Raw genomic sequence first — 16,179 nt, forward strand, 5'->3', positions numbered from 1 at the left:
GGTACGGGGGAGAGGGGGGCACACTCCAGGACTGCCCTGACTTTCTTGGAATCCATTTCTATCCCCTCATGAGATATGCGGTAACCCAAATAGTCAATCTTACTCTGATGGAATTCACATTTCAACAATTTTGCATACAATTCAGCCGCTCTGAGTTTTTTCAGAATGGACCGCACCAGTTTCACATGTTTGTCCATGGTCTCTGTGTAGATAAGAATGTCATCGAGATAGACCAGGACCCCCTTATAAAGATGCTCATGTAACACCTCATTGATTAATTGCATGAACACTGCCGGGGACCCCTGTAGCCCAAAGGGGAGCACCTTAAATTGAAAACAACCCAAGGGGCAATTGAAAGCAGTTTTCCACTCATCCCCCTCCTTAATCTGGACCCTGTAGTAAGCCTCTCTCAGATCCAGTTTAGTGAAGATCTTCCCCTTTGCCAGGTGAGCTAGCATGTCTTTCATAAGGCATAGTGGGTAGACATTTTCCACGCAAATTGCGTTAAGGTTCTTACAGTTGACACACAAGCAAAGAGAGCCATCTTTTTTTCCCCCGAAACACAACTGGAGCAACCACTCAGGGCCTCGCCGGTTGGATGAAGCCCCGTTTTAGGTTTTTATCAATAAAGTTCCTCAGCTCCTCCAGTTCGCGCGGGGTCATGGAGTAGTTCTTTGGTTTAGGGAGTTTCACCACTGGGAAGATCTCTATGCCACAGTCAGTGGGTCAGTAGGGTGGGAGCACGTCTGATGCCTTCTCACTGAAAGCCCCCCTGAGGTCCCAATATTCCTTAGGGATTTTCTCCTCCCCCACAAGATGTTCGGTCGCCACCGTTGCCCACCCTTTTGCCCGTGCAGAAAGGTTTGCCCCCTTCTTTCCCCAGGGGGATGGAGGGAACGCACAACCGCCCCGTCCTCCAGTTTACCTGAGGTTCCATTTCTGTAGCCAAGGTAGACCAAACAAAAGGGGTTGTTCCATTCCCAGGGCCACAATAAAACTCAATACCTCTCGGTGGTCCCCCATCCACATTTCAATCTGTTCGGTCACAAAGTGGGCTGCCCCACCCCCTGCTACTAACCCATCCGACAAAATGTGATGGGCACTTTCAAGGTTTTTAGTCTCAGCCCCAGTTTGTCCACCAACTCAGCTGATGACATACCTGGTGCATCCAGAGTCTATGAGGGCTAGTGTCTTCCCCTGGGCCCCGGAAGAAAGCACCCTTAGTTCAACTGGGATGGTCATGGGGCCCCCACACTGACTTACCAGGGGGTCATCGTTGGATTCAGTTTTGACATCGCTGTCATCAGCGGTGGTCAGAGTTCCCAATTTCTCCAGGCCTGGGGAAGCGAACTTAACGACTTCCACCCCCTTCAGGGCCGTCTCACAATTCTTTGCTGGAGGCTGGTCAGTTTTCTTCCCGCCAGTAGGGGTCGACTTGGAAGCAGGCTTGGAGAAGCAATCAGCAGCCTGGTGGCCCTCCTTCCCACATCGGAAGTGTGGATTATGTGGATTATTGCTGGCACTCCTTTGGATGCTCTAGGGCCTTCTTTCTGGGAGACGGGACGGCTTGTTCCAGACAGGACCCCCCTCCCCGATAGTGATCCCTGATCAGGTCAATTTCCACATTGGCTGCCATCACATACCAGTGTTGCAGGTCTCGGGGGACCCCACGGGAGCAGCATGCCCTGTGGACATCCTCATTGAGGCCATCCTTATAACATTCCATCAGTGCTCCCTGGGACCACCCCTTCATGTGGCGCACCAGCTCATGAAACTCCTGGGTGTATTCAGCCACCGATCTCCACCCTTGAGTTATCAACTTCATCCTGATTCTGGCCTTCCACTCAGCTAGGAGGTCCTTGAAACGCCTTCTGAGTTCCATCATGAACTGGTCATAATTCCTCAGCAGGTGAGAATTCTCATCATGGAGACCTTCCCACCAGTCAGCAGCAGTCCTTTCCAGGGCCATAGTGACACATCTCACACGGGCAGCATCTGACGGGAAATACTCTTCCATGTGGTTCCACACTTGGGACAGGAAAAATGCCAATCTCTTGGGGTCCCCTCCATATTTTATGTTAAGTGGAGGAACCTTTGGAATTTGATGTCTCGCTATTCCTGCCCCCCCCCACAGGGGCCCTGGGCTGCAACCACAGCTTGAACCCCGGCTGCTTGTTCTCTCTCTGGATGAACTCTGGGAACTTCTGCGCTCGCTACAGCCGCTGCTCCCCCCCCCCGGTTGTTCGGTCTCCTTCTGGGCCGGCAATGCATACCTTTCATGGGTTTTCCAGCTTTCAAAAGCCTCTTTCAGAAATTGCAAGGCTTGAGTCAGCAGGAGTTCTTCTTTGTCTTTTTCCTGCCAAGCTGCCTCTCCCCGCCGGCATCTGGTAACTTGCCCCCGAGGAGATTTCTTCTGAAGGGTCCATCCTTCCCACGCCCAGTGACCACCTAGCTCTGTCTGGCTTTTCTTCTAGCTGTAATTCAGACATCCAGTCCGAAATCTCCCCACTTCATTTGGTTAGAGGAGAGGTGGATCCAGCGGCTTCCATGTCCTCTTGGTCGCTGTTTTGATCAGACATTCTTGGCTCAGCCCCCACGGTAGAGGTTTCTCCGGGATGGCTGTTAAAGCAGACTTAGCTTAATGTTCAGGCTTGCCTCCATTCAAAGCTCAAGAAAGAAAAACCCCAACTCCATGTTTATAGAGAAAGGTACTTTTACTGAGTATGAACTGAATGCAGCGGAAGAAAAGCAAAGTCTGAGGCAATAGGCAAGAAAATTACATATTGAATACATCTCCCAGATCCCTCCCCCTACAGTCCCAAGGCAAATGTCCAGTCCACATCTCCCCAAGGCGTCATGTGGGGTACTTCTTTAGGCAGCCCCATCTATCTGGCATGCCAGAATGGTTGACCTTGGCAGTTATCAGTTCCTCTCTGCAGCTGCTAAAGAAACAGCAAGAATATCTCTCCCTTTTCCGAGATGTACCCACCAGCTCACTTTCCCACTCCCAAATACCATCAATACCTTCCCCTTCCTGTTACAATGGCATCCGAAAGCAAGCAAGCAGCATGAGGCTGACACCCTCATGGCCTGCACTGGGCTTCCCCCACTGCTTTAAAAAAGATGTAAAAGGAGCTTATAAGAAGTTAGCTCTTGCGGATTTTTGCCCAGATTAGGAAATAAGATTATGTTTAAATATTTCCCATAACTTAGAAGAAAACCACCCTGCTGCAGTTTGTTACCATGTATTGATGGACATAAGTTCATTTTTAAATCCATTGTAAAATTTTTGTCAGTCCATTTGGCTCTGGAGATTTCCTCTGATTAATGTTCTTGAAAGTGTAATCTCTATATTAAAGAAAGGAACATCTTTCTCCGCAAAACCCGGTTGATTCCCGTCCATTAGGTCCTATGGGACCAAAGTCACCATGGAGGGGTGATGTACAAAGGACAGATACTTTGTCGATCACAGGGGGATGGCGGTCCTCCCTCTAGATTCAAAGGCATCCTCTGATGGATGCAAAAAAAAAAAAAACCAGACATTACAGCCCGACCAAAGCTGTGACAACCAGGACAGAAGTAAATACGACCTAGTGATTTGTGAACAGCGTACTAGATCTGGGTGAGAATTTTTTCAATTTCTACGTAGGAGATCACTCCTGAATAAAGAAACCTTTAGAAAAATGGGACTCTTTAAAGAGAAGAGGAAGGGATTTTATCCCCACCTCTAAAAGAAGCAGCAAGCCAAACACCAGGAGACAAGACAGATCCAGAAAAAAGTAAGAACTTTAATGGGAATATTAAATCATAAAGAAAAAACCAGACTGGAGATTATAATACTTGGAAAAGTAACTTAAGATATTGGAAAGTATTTTTCTCTTTTTAAATTGGAGAAATAAATGGTCCAACAAAAAGAGACTAAACCTTTGCTGAATAAGTTGGAAGAGTAAGAGCTGGGATGACATCTACTGGCAGGAGAAGATATTACACAACTTGAAGTAAATACTGGAAATGAAGAAAGAAAACAAAACCGAACTTGATAAGAGGACAGAGATAAGGAACAGCTGCAAAGCTGCTTTACGTGTTGTTTAGGGACAGATGGTGAGCTTTTGGAAGTCTTTTGGATCTTGGTGGAATATAGATATTGCTGACTGAATTGCTTTGTTTTGAATTGCTTTGTGACTGAACAAAGTGGCTTTTTGACCCTTTCTGGATTACTGAGACACTGGGGAATTTGGTGAGCCATTTTGCATTACAAATAATGCCTGACAGAGTAATTTAGTGACTGACTGAATTGGATCTTTTGTCCATTGGATTATTGGGATATTGGGGATTTTGGTGGGCCAATTTGGATTATAATCATCGAGTGACAGAACATTTTGAGAGGAAAAAAGAAGATAAGTGAAATAAGACAATATATCTAAATGAGACCTCTAAAGGAAAAGCTGAACGACAATACACGTGACACTAAATGTTTTTTTTTTTAAATAAATTTATGTAAGTTGAAAATTTGGGGAAACTGTAATAGGGTATTGTTGAGGTAACTGAAGGTTGCAAGGTATTATATGTTGTAATACAGTTAATATATAGATTGGTATGAGTGTAAGACTATAAAACTGTAAGATTAAAAACAACTATAAAATAGAAGGTAGATCGAATACAGAAAGAAAAATAAAATGAGTGCCCCAAATTTAACCAAAATTGGAAAGAAAGCATCCTTTACACTATCATCGGCTATATCAAGCCCATCGAACCAAAGATCAATAGAGACAATGATACAACAAGAAAAATAAATATATTCCAAAAAGAAATACAATCGGTGCTTCAATCTATTCAAGAGGCTATGACAAAAAAATCATAATGAGATGAAAAGCGATCTGGGGGAGATGAAGGAACAGACCCAGAATATGGATACAAGACTAGAAAACTTCCAGCAGATGATAGCAAAAAATTAACAAAGGATTCAGAAAACAGAAGAGAAATCAGAAGAAGCCAAGAAAAATGTGGAGGAGATAAATCAAAAATTGACAGAAGCAAATAAGGACCTGGAAGAGACAGTTATAATCCTAGAAATCGAGAAAGTGGCCCATATCCTAAGATTCCAAAACATAGAAGAGGATAAAGAGACCTCCCAGAAGATGATAGAGCTGTTGGCGAAAGCTCTAGAGATAGGAAAGCAAGAGATGGAGGCGGAGGTAGAGGAAATATTTAGAATAAATGCAAGCTATGGAAGGAGACATAAGATCCCAAGCAGTGGTGGGATTCAAAAATATTTACTACCGGTTCTGTGGGTATGGCTTGGTGGGCGTGGCATGGCTTGGTGGGCTTGGCTTGGTGGACATGGCAGGGGAAGGATACTGTAAAATCTCCATTCCCTCCCCACTCCAGGGGAAGATTACTGCAAAATCCCCATTTCCTCCCAATCAGCTGGGACCCAGGAGGCAGAGACTAGATTGGGCGGGGCCAATCAGAGGTGATATTTACCGGTTCTCTGAACTACTCAAAATTTCCGCTACCGGTTCTCCAGAACTAGTCAGAACCTGCTGAAACCCACCTCTGGTCCCAAGGGAGGTACACGTGAGACTTGTTAAAAAATCAACAAGAGATGAAATATTAAGAAGGGCAAGAGATGAACCATTGCAATACAGAGGGAAAGAAATTGTGGTGCTGAAACAGATTCCTAGGAGGGTAAGAGATCTATGGAAACAATATCAATTTTTGACTACTAAATTGATCAAAAGAGATGTTAATTTTAGATTAATATCAGAGGGAGTACTAGTTAATTGGGATGGTAAAAGATACAGACTGGAGTCGATAGGCAAAGTACTAGAATTTTATGACAGTTAAATTGTTGTAAACGAGGGACAAGAAGAGGAGAAATGAAGTGTCAAAGACAAGATGAATCAACAAGAGAAGAGACCAATGTACAGCAAGAAGTCGAGAGAGCAGAACGAGAAGGAGCAAGAGCAAAGGAACAAAGACAAATAAGAACAACTAGGAGAATAAGATCTATATATAAGTAAAGGAGATGGAAAGGGAAAGTGAGATGTTATCAATAAACATAAATGGATTGAATTCCCCCACAAAAAGAAAAAAAATATGTACACAATTACAAAAGCTAAAAGTAGATATAATTTGCTTTCAGGAAACTCATATAAAAAAACAACACAGTAAACTATTGGAGTGTCCTAAAATTGGGAAGCTATATTTCTCTTCAGTACAACAAAAGAAAAGAGGGGTAGCCTTATATATTAAAGAAACAATAAACGCCAAACAAATATATACGGATGACGAAGGAAGAATTTTAATGGTGGGGATTGTGATGAACCAGAAACAGATACTTTTGATAGCAATATATGCACCAAATAATAAACAAGAATAATTTTATCAAAAAATTACATGACGATATTAGTAATGGAATATGAAAACATTTTGTTGCAGGAGACTTTAATGCAATTGTAGATGTAAAATTTGATTATAAAAGTAGTAAATCTGGGGGGAAAGGCAAGAAAGATACTTCCTAAGACCTTTTTTAAAATGGCAGAAGAAACATGTATACAGGATCTTTGGAAAAAAATGAACCTGGGGGAAAATCAATATACATTTTATTCAAATAGGTACTAATCATGGTCCAGAATTGACATGATATGGATATCACCAGAATTAAGGACCAATGTACAAGAGATAGAGATAGAAACTAATTTACGGGCCGACCACAGCCCAATAAAAGTTGGTTGGAAAGGACAAAAGAAAAGGCTGAGATGGACATTGAACCAATCTATATTAAAAGAAAAAGAATTTATACAAACAATAGTATAGGAAATTGAATTCTTTCTCAAGGAAAACAAAAAAGACACTTCCTTACAAAATATATGGAACACAGCTAAAGCATGTATTAGGTGACTAGTCATAACATATAGCGAGAAAAAATAAGAAAAAAAATATCAAAAGACAATAGAAGAAGAACATAAAAAACTTGAATTAGAACTACAAAAAGATCCACAAATGTCTAAAAAATGAAATGGGAATAATAAAGCACAAACTAAATCTAATAGAAAAAGAAGAATTGGCACAACAAATTAAAAAAAAAACTTTTTTGAAAATACTAATAAACCAGGAAGATGGCTAGCCTATAAACTGAAAAAAGAGAAAGAGAAGAAATTGATAAGTAAACTACAAGATGAGAAAGTAAACTATCAAAATGAGAACAAAAAGAAAATAATTCAGGAATTCTATGAAAAACTATATGCGCTAGAAAAAATTGCAATACTTGGAAAAAGCTAAACTACCAAAAGTGCCTGAAAACATTGAAAATATATTAAATGAAAGAATAACGAAGGAGCTAATAAAAAAACAAAAGAACAATAAGTACCCAGGACCAGATAGATTACCTGCAGACATTTATAAATATTTACAAGACATGTTGAGTCAGTCAATGTTAGAGGTTTATAATGAGGTACTTCTAGAAACTAGGATACTAAATACCTGGATAGAAGCAAATTTAAACCTAATTCCGAAAGAAGATTCGTATCTGGCACAGATAAAGAACTACAGGCCTAATATCATTATTAAATGCAGACTATAAAATATTCCCATCAATAATGGCAGAAAGGCTAAAAAGATTCTTCAATGAATTTATTCACCCAGACTAAAACAGATTTTTACCAAAAAGACAAATTAAAAACAATGTAAGATTCATCCTAGACACATTGGAGTATTATGAAGTACACTCTGAAAAACAAATGGCGCTGATTTCCTTAGACACACAGAAATCCTTTGACAACATAAATTGGCAATTTGTTACAACAACTAAATTGTATGGATTTTGGCGAGAAGTTCATAAATATGTTTTAAGACAATTTATTATAAGCAAATGTCAAATGTAATAGTTAATGGGGACTGTACGGAGAATGTTTATATTAAAAAAGGCACAAGACAAAGATGTCCATTGTCCCCATTACTATTTATATTAACATTGGAAGTGCTAAATAGAAACATTAGACAAGATCCAGAAATAAAAGGCATGGAAATAAAAAGGGAAAAATATAAATTACAAGCATTTGCAGACGACTTGGTATTTATTTAGAACCATTGGAAACTGGCAATAAGTTAATGGAAAGAATAGAAGAATATAGAGAACTGGCAAGACTGAAAATAAATAAGGAAAAAAACTAAATAGTTAAAAATCTTACAGATAAACATAAACAAGAAAGGAACATCTATTTACTGAGTATCTTCTGTGGAAAATTCTAGAAATTTAAACTATGTAAATATTGATTAATTTTAGCAAATATTGAATTTGTCAAACTAGGTAATTATTTTTAAAAATTGATAAATTCTTAGTGGCAACCTGACCATTGGTATTTTCAATGACTTTACAGATAATTCTCACTTACCAACCACATCTAGCAATTCTGTTGTTAAGCGATGCTGTCATAAAGTGAAACATCACAATTGTTTTCAACTTATGATATCAATTCATCAGTTCTGGTTGCAGTTGTTCAGTGAATCACCCATGTTCATTAAGTATAATGTCATGTAGCTGCAACTTACAACTTCCTTCCAGCTTTCCCATTGATTTCGTTTGCTTGCTTGCTTGTTTGTAGTCGTGTCTGAAAGTTGCAAATAATCACATGACTGCAGGACACTATGGCTGTTGTAAATGTGCACTGAATGTGGAGCACCCAAATAACAATTATGTGTCTATGGGGATACTGTGATGGCTGCAAGTTTGAGGAGAGATTGCAGATCTTTTTCAGCACCATCATAACTCCAGTTATTGAACAAATAGGCAATCAAGGACTATCTGTAATGAAACTTTTTTCTTTCTTTTTAGCATATTTGCCAACATTGAGTTCTTTTTGTCAAACTCATAACACTTTTGCATGAAATACAACAGGAGCAGAAATTTTATTTCTAAGACATCAAGTTTTTCCTTTTATTCTCTGTAATTATAAGACAATCCAGTTCTATTGTATTCTTTTAGTAAATTCTTAGTGAAAATCATATAGTGGTTACAGGCACTAGTCTCAAAACCAATAGACTTTTAAGTTCTAATCCTGCCTTAGACACAAAGCTAATAGGGTGAGCCAGCATTCTCTCTCAGCCTTAAGATGTCAGTGGCCAACCACTTCTGAAAATTTTACTAATAAAACTGCAGGACTAGTTCAAGCAGTCACAATGACAAAAAATCCCTTCATCATTTTTAATAAACTTTATTACATTTCAATAAGAGGAAAATAGGAAATACAGGCAGACCTCAATTTATGACCAAAATTTCCCCATTTTATGACCTTTCCTGCCACAATTATTAAGTGAATCACAGCACTTGTAAGTTAATAACACAGTTGTTAACTTAAAAGACAACACAGTTGTCTTTTCTATTGGCTTGACTTGTCAGAAGGTCACAAAAGGTGTTCACATGACCCTAGAACACTGCAATTATTACAAAAATAACTCAGCGTCTGAATTTTGATCACATGACCATGGGGATGCAGTGGTCATAAATGTGAAAAAGGATCACAAGTCACTTTTTTCAGTGCTGTTGTAACTTTGAACGTTCACTAAATGAACTGTTGTAAGTTGAAGACCACCTGTAAAAAAAAAGTTCAGAAAGAAACTAAAATTGGGAGAGCTAGAAAAAAAATAAAGGGGGGGAAATAGAAAAAGAATAATAAGTCCAAGTGGTTTCCAGATAGAGACAAAGCTAGACAAGGTCTTTTCTTTAATAAAAGTAATCAATTTTATCCTCTCATTCCATTAACCTCACCATCCATTTTTCCATTGTAGGAACTTATATAACTTTCCACCTTTGTGCATACTGTGTTGTCATAAAAGCAAAGTCCCATGTTTTCAGTCTTTTTATCCATTAAGCCTAAAAGGAAAACTTCCGATTTTAATTATAGATGTTCCAAAGGGAAGGAGTCACTACAGGGAAGGACCTACTTCTAGGTCTCATCTCGTGTACTTCCTTAAAAGGTGGGACCTGCGACGTATCCTGCCTTTCCATTATGTTGTTGTATTCTATTCAACACAATTCCCATGTTATCTCTTAATTATTCTTTAGTTAAAAAACATTAATCATCATGAATAAAGTCTTGTAAATTTTTTTTATCTATCAGCCAATATTGATGTAAAATATTATTAACAATGAAATCTGCTTATAATGAGCCGCGGTGGCACAGTGGTTACAATGCAGTACTGCAGGCTACTTCTGCTGATCACTGGCTGCCAGCAGTTTGGCAGATCGAATCTCACCAGGTTCAAGGTTGACTCAGTCTTCCATCCTTCCGAGGTCAGTAAAACAAGGACCCAGATTGTTGGGGGCAAAATGGTGACTCTGTAAACCGCTTAGAGAGGACTGTAAAGCACTGTGAAGCAATATATAAGTCTTAAGTGCTATTGCTATAATTCTTAGTTGAAGTTAAATCTTTTCCTTCCTTTGGCAATAGCAATAGCACTTATATACTGCTTCACAGTGCTTTACAGCCCTCTCTAAACAGTTTACAGGGTCAGCATATTGCCTCCAACAATTTGGGTCCTCATTTTACCGACCTCGGAAGGATGGAAGGCTGAGTCAACCTTGAACTGGTCAGGATTGAACCCCTGGAAGTCAGCAGAATTAGCCTGCAATATAGCATTCTAACCATTGTAGACAATATTAGTCTCTGTCCGAATTCTGACATAGAATTTGAACAATGGGCCCTATCCAACGAAATGAATTTTAATGTGCAGAAAACATACCCATGGACAGGCATAAAAGTCTTAAATGTTTATATACAAATGCACAAAGCTTGGGGAATAAAAGGAGTGAAGTAGAAGCAATAGTTCACGAGGGTAAGTATGATATTGACAGAAACCTGGTGGGATGAAATCTATCACTGGAATATACTGATAGATGGATACAAATTGTTCAAAACAAACAAATCTACAAAAAGAGGAGCTAGAGTTGCACTATATGTAAGAGATTACTACATATCTACAGAAATGCAAATGATCAAAGATAAAACCCCTTCAGAATGTATATGGGTCAATATAAAAAGAGAGGAAAGTGACATTGCCATAGGTGTATATTACAAGCCACCCAACCAATCAGAATAAATAGATGGACTCTTGGCCAACCAGTTAACAAATGTATGTAGGAAGCATACCACAGTAGTAATGGGAGACTTTAACTATCCAGATATCAACTGGGAGATAAACTCTGCAGCTAGTGGGAGATCAAACAGATTCCTAACCAACCTAGCTGATAATTTTGTCATCCAAAAGGTAGACGAGGGAACTAGAAGTAAAGCTATACTGGACCTAATTCTTACTAATAAGAAGTGATAGAGGGTGTTGAAGTTACCGAAACCTTGGGTGAAAGTGACCACATCATACTGGAATTCAATATAATGCAAACATAAGCAATAGAAAATAATCCAATCAGTGTTTTAAACTTTAAAAGAACTTAGCCTAGGAAAGATTCCATGAATGAAAGGGGAAAACAACTCGAGAAACGTGGGAAACACTGAAAAAATATGATCATAATAGCTCAGTCCAACACAATACCACTGAAAAAAAACAAGAAATTCAAGAAGAAACCAGCATGGCTGCACAAAGATCTCTGACAAATTGAAAGACATAAAGGGCAGGTACAAAAAACGGAAAGAGAGATACATAATTAAGGCTGATTATGAGCAGATAGCCAGAACATGCAAAGATGAAGTCAGGAAAGCAAAGGCTCAGAATGAACAAAGACTTGCAACAAAAGTCAAAGATATATTTTTTTAAAGTTTATTTCAACACATTAATAACTAGAAAAAAGTCAAAAGAAACTGTCCACTAAAGAGAGAAGTTTGCAAGGAAGCTAGCCCCCTTCTTCACACAAGGTTGCCGAGCAGTGGGAACGGAGAGGGAGAAGGGGGCAGTGGCAGCCGCTAGCATTGAGGGGAGAGTGCCACACAGAAATGGCAGCACACAGAAATGCTGCCCCCTTCTCCCTCTCCATTCCTACTGCTGGGTGATCTCATGTGAAGAAGGGGGCTAGAAGAGAGGGGAGAGTGCAAGGTTGCTGCTTCTGGAATGAGGACCCAGGAAGCATCTGGGTACGGCACACCCTGCTTCTCTTCCTCTCAGCCAGATTTCCCAGTATAGTTTGATGCAGGCTTCCTCTCCAGCCCCCGTCCATTTTCCCCCCGACAGCCAGACAAAGCTAAGCAAAAAGCCCTCACCGGCACCCAGCTTCACCGACAGCAGGCTTGGAAAGGGCAATGTGAGCTGTGCTGTTGCCTGCATCAAGCTAGATTGGGGAGGGAGAACATGAGTGAGCACCCAGGAGATCGCGGAAGAGGGAAGTCAGGCAAAGGGGCAAGCGAGGGGCATCTGCAGCATGCCGGGCCTGGCAAACTTTCTAAGCCTGCCTAAAGCAGGCAGGGAAGGAGAGAGAGAGATCCAATCTAACCTCTGTGAGGGTGTGTGTGTGTGTGTGTGTGTGAGAGAGAGATCCAATCCAATCTCGGAGAGTTATAGCAGGGCTGGCGCACTCTCTCGTACACACACAGACATACACAAACAGGTTGGATCTTTCGTCCCGCCCCACCCACCGGAGGCTGCTGGATTCCCTCCCCAACCCTGCCTTTCTCATATAGGCACCACCCACATTAGTGATGTAGGCTAATGTCCACAGTCAGTCCACTCAGTCACATGACACACACCCCAGCCACGCCCACCCGGTCATTAGGAAGAACTGGTAGTTAAATTATTTGAATCTCACCACTGGTAGTAAAACCTCATTATTCAGGTTAAATTGCCGTGTTGGCACTTTGCAATAAATAAATGGGTTTTGGGTGCAGTTTGGGCACTTGGTCCCTAAAAGATTCACCATCACTGGTATAGGTTCTCCTGGGAGCTGAACTAGAAGACCTCCAAAGTCCCTTCCAGCTACGCTACACTACGCTACTCTACTTACACCATACTCACAAGAGAAGAAAATTTATGGTTTCAGTTGTAGTTTAAAATACAAAACAATTCCATTAGTCTTTTTCAAACCTGCTAATATAAATTCTTCACCCAAAGTTTTACATTTCAAATAATTTAGATCCTTTTTTTCTTATATGGTTTCTTGCAAAAATTGTGCTCCTCAGACCTACACAATTATCTTTCCATAGCCATAGTTAATAGTGCACTCTAATGTCCAGAATATGAATTGCAGTTAACAGCCTCACTGGAAATAGAATAATGGGGAGGTGGGGGAGTTCAAAGGAAAGTTCTCCCATTACTTTTATTTGAAAATCAGTCAACACAGGGGTCAATAGAAAAAATACAACATTCCTACAAAAGTTTACACTCAAAAATTCCAAGATCTGGTACCATAAACAGATTCACCAAAAAATAAACCTTAATCATCCGTATTTATTTATTTTTTTGTTTCTTTAGAAAACAGCTGGTAATCCAAACCTTTACCTTTTTGCTAGACAAACAACTCACAATATCCATGTCAGCTTTTTTATAATACTGAAAATAATACTAAATTATAATACTGAAAATCTCCAAAAGGACATATTAATTATATTAAGCCTCTCTTAAGCTGAAAGAATAATAAATTATAATGAAGTGATTTAGAAATGGGGTGTCAGTTATAGTGTCCGTTTTTCTTCTGCTGTGCTACAGCTTTGAAATTGCTGTAAGAAATTGCCTCCCAGCCATTTGACTCACCAGCTGATTGTAAAAACCTTCTTTTCACAATCTTCTTTCAAGGAGCAGTCTGGAAGACAAATACATCAATTTCTGGGATTCCTTTTGATTCTGGAGAATTCTTGAAGTTACAGGAATCCTGCCTGAGCCCCAATTCAATTGTTGCCTCATCTCCAGTTCTGAAGGAATTGCTCAAGCCACCATTTCCCCACTAGAAGGGAAAAATCCCTTATCAGAATGTTACACATTTATAATTTGCAGCAATCTTTTTTAATCCTATTGATCTGATTTATATATTACTCCTCATGACTGTTTTCATGAAATTCTACTTTATTGTTAAATAGACTTGTGTTATGTCATTTTCTTGAAAACCAAAATCTTATTTAAATTATTTGCTCTGTTGCTGATACATTACAAAGCAGTGCAGGATTAAAATGCCAACTATATGGGTTTTTCATTTATTTTAAAAGCAAAGATCATTAACGTGCTATAATTCTCTAAAAAGTTTTACAAAACAACATTATTTTGTAACAATTTATATTTCTTGAAATGCCAATTCAATGAAAATTCAATGAAAAATAATAAAGTTGTAATGGAAAAAAAGAAGATCTCTGAATGTTTATATTAATTGAGCAATGTTGTTCTTTCTAGGGGTCCATTCAGTGTTGTACGGCGATGTATCAACAGAGAAACTGGGCAACAGTTTGCTGTCAAGATTGTCGATGTAGCAAAATTCACTTCAAGTCCAGGCTTAAGTACTGAAGGTAAAAATCAGTTGTTATCAAACAGTATTTTATTCTCTTTTACTATCTTTGTAACAATTATGTCCCAAAATTTTATTGGGATTTTTTACCCCAAAGAAATGCTCTGTTTGAAAAGTATGTCAGTTACAGGTATTTTCTGCAAGTATTGACAAATTAAAGAAAAGGAAAGTGATTAATACCATTATCTTGAGTCCATTATCTATATTATTTCACTCAGATTAATTATTTAACAAGGAAATCAAAGAAATAAATGGTTTGGGGCAAATTGAAGAATAAATTATATTCTTATATAAATTATTATACATATTATATTATATAAATTAAATAATTATATTTAATACCTATTTATAGGTGTACTATTAATTTAAATCTCTAATATTTACCTTTTTTGCTGCAATAAAACGTTGAGTTTCTTGTTTTTTAAAAAAAGATTATTAGAGCCTCTATCTTGTTTATTGCTCACATATATTCTGCATTTGCTTACACTTTAAAAATTAAATGTAAAAAAATACTTTTAACATATATGTGTTTAAATGTGTGCATTTTCCTGTGCGCTGCTTGGTGAGTCCAAGCATTGGGCTCAACTCCTTCTGATTGGCCTGATACTGAGTTGCAAAATCTTTGGCCACGCCTACTCCTTCTGGCCGAGCCTCAGTTTTTTCAACTCAGTCGGACTAGATAGATATATTCTGAGTTGCTCCCAATAAATTAATAATTAGAATTCATTGGAATTTTTTAAAAAAATAAAAATTAGGTTTTGTCTCTTTAAGACAGTGGTGTGGCTGAGCTAGTGGCTATTGTATACAGCTTAGATCGGAGCTGTGATAATGCAGTGGGTGCCATTGCCGTGAGGTCGACTTCTGGCTTACCAGACGACCCAGAGGCAGTGCGGCAGTTGGAAACAGCTGGAATCCTTATAAATCGCTCAGAGAGCGTGGCTGCTTGCTGATTTCGGCAGAGAGATGTTTGGAAGCCGCGCGGAGATCAGAGCTGATAGCCACCATTTTGTGGGAGATGGTTCTTCTTATTGCTTTGCTGCTTGCTGCTGGGAGAGAGAGAGCTCCAAGAGAAGTGCTGCAGCAATTTTGATTCTTCCAACAACTGAGGCTTCGGTTAGGAGCTTGGAAGGCACCTGGAAAGCGCTTGTGGACCGGGTTGCCAGTCTTCGCTCTCATTGGGCAGGCGTTTGTAGCTGTTTTGCCGGTTTTTGTGCCCTTTCTGCCCCTGCCACCATTTTAATCGCTGGCCTTGCGCTTACAAGCCGTTTCGCCGGTTTGGCGCTTCCTTATTAAAACCTGAACTGCGGAGTGAGTATATAATCGGTTATTGCGTGATAGCAACCACTTTGGATATTGATTTATTCTGGGATTTACCAAGCCTTCATTAAGGATTCCCAGCTATGCCTAACAATCGGGATTCAGATAATAGTGATTATGCTGATTCATCCCCTGGGTGTTCTGACCCTAAGATGGCTAGATCTGGAGATAAAGACAAAGGTCTTGCCACCAGATCTAAGGCTAGGAAGTCTAAATCTTCTTCTTCTGATTCTGATAAAGATGCTGAGAGAAAGCAAAAGGCATTGGAAAAGCATTTTGCTAAAGCTCAAAAGAAGGCAGAACTGCCAATGCCCCAAGGAGTTCTGGTAGTGCTAATATACCTAGCCTCACACTAGCTCCTTCTCTGCTAATGCCAGTGCAGGAAGATCAGATGAATTGATCTCCCACTTTGATTACTGAATCAC

The 16,179-nt window shown here is 39.5% G+C and overlaps 1 protein-coding gene across 22 annotated transcripts in view; it reads left to right on the forward strand.

Annotated features, from left to right (window-relative positions):
• Positions 1-16,179, forward strand: part of CASK (calcium/calmodulin dependent serine protein kinase) — a 294,102-nt gene that overhangs the window by 92,794 nt on the left and 185,129 nt on the right. For 16 of the 22 annotated variants that reach the window (XM_034423848.3, XM_034423849.3, XM_034423852.3 and 13 more), the window contains exon 2: positions 14,326-14,438. In XM_034423848.3, the coding sequence (XP_034279739.1) occupies positions 14,326-14,438 (113 nt within the window). Of the gene's footprint in view, positions 1-9,905; positions 9,979-14,325; positions 14,439-16,179 lie in introns of all 22 variants that reach the window. The other 6 variants (XM_087895208.1, XM_087895209.1, XM_087895210.1 and 3 more) reach the window with 1 other exon arrangement.

The sequence above is a fragment of the Pantherophis guttatus genome, chromosome 5 (assembly GCF_059756535.1).
Source record: "Pantherophis guttatus breed Tessera chromosome 5, ASM5975653v1, whole genome shotgun sequence".
In the NCBI taxonomy this organism is placed as follows: domain Eukaryota; kingdom Metazoa; phylum Chordata; class Lepidosauria; order Squamata; family Colubridae; genus Pantherophis; species Pantherophis guttatus.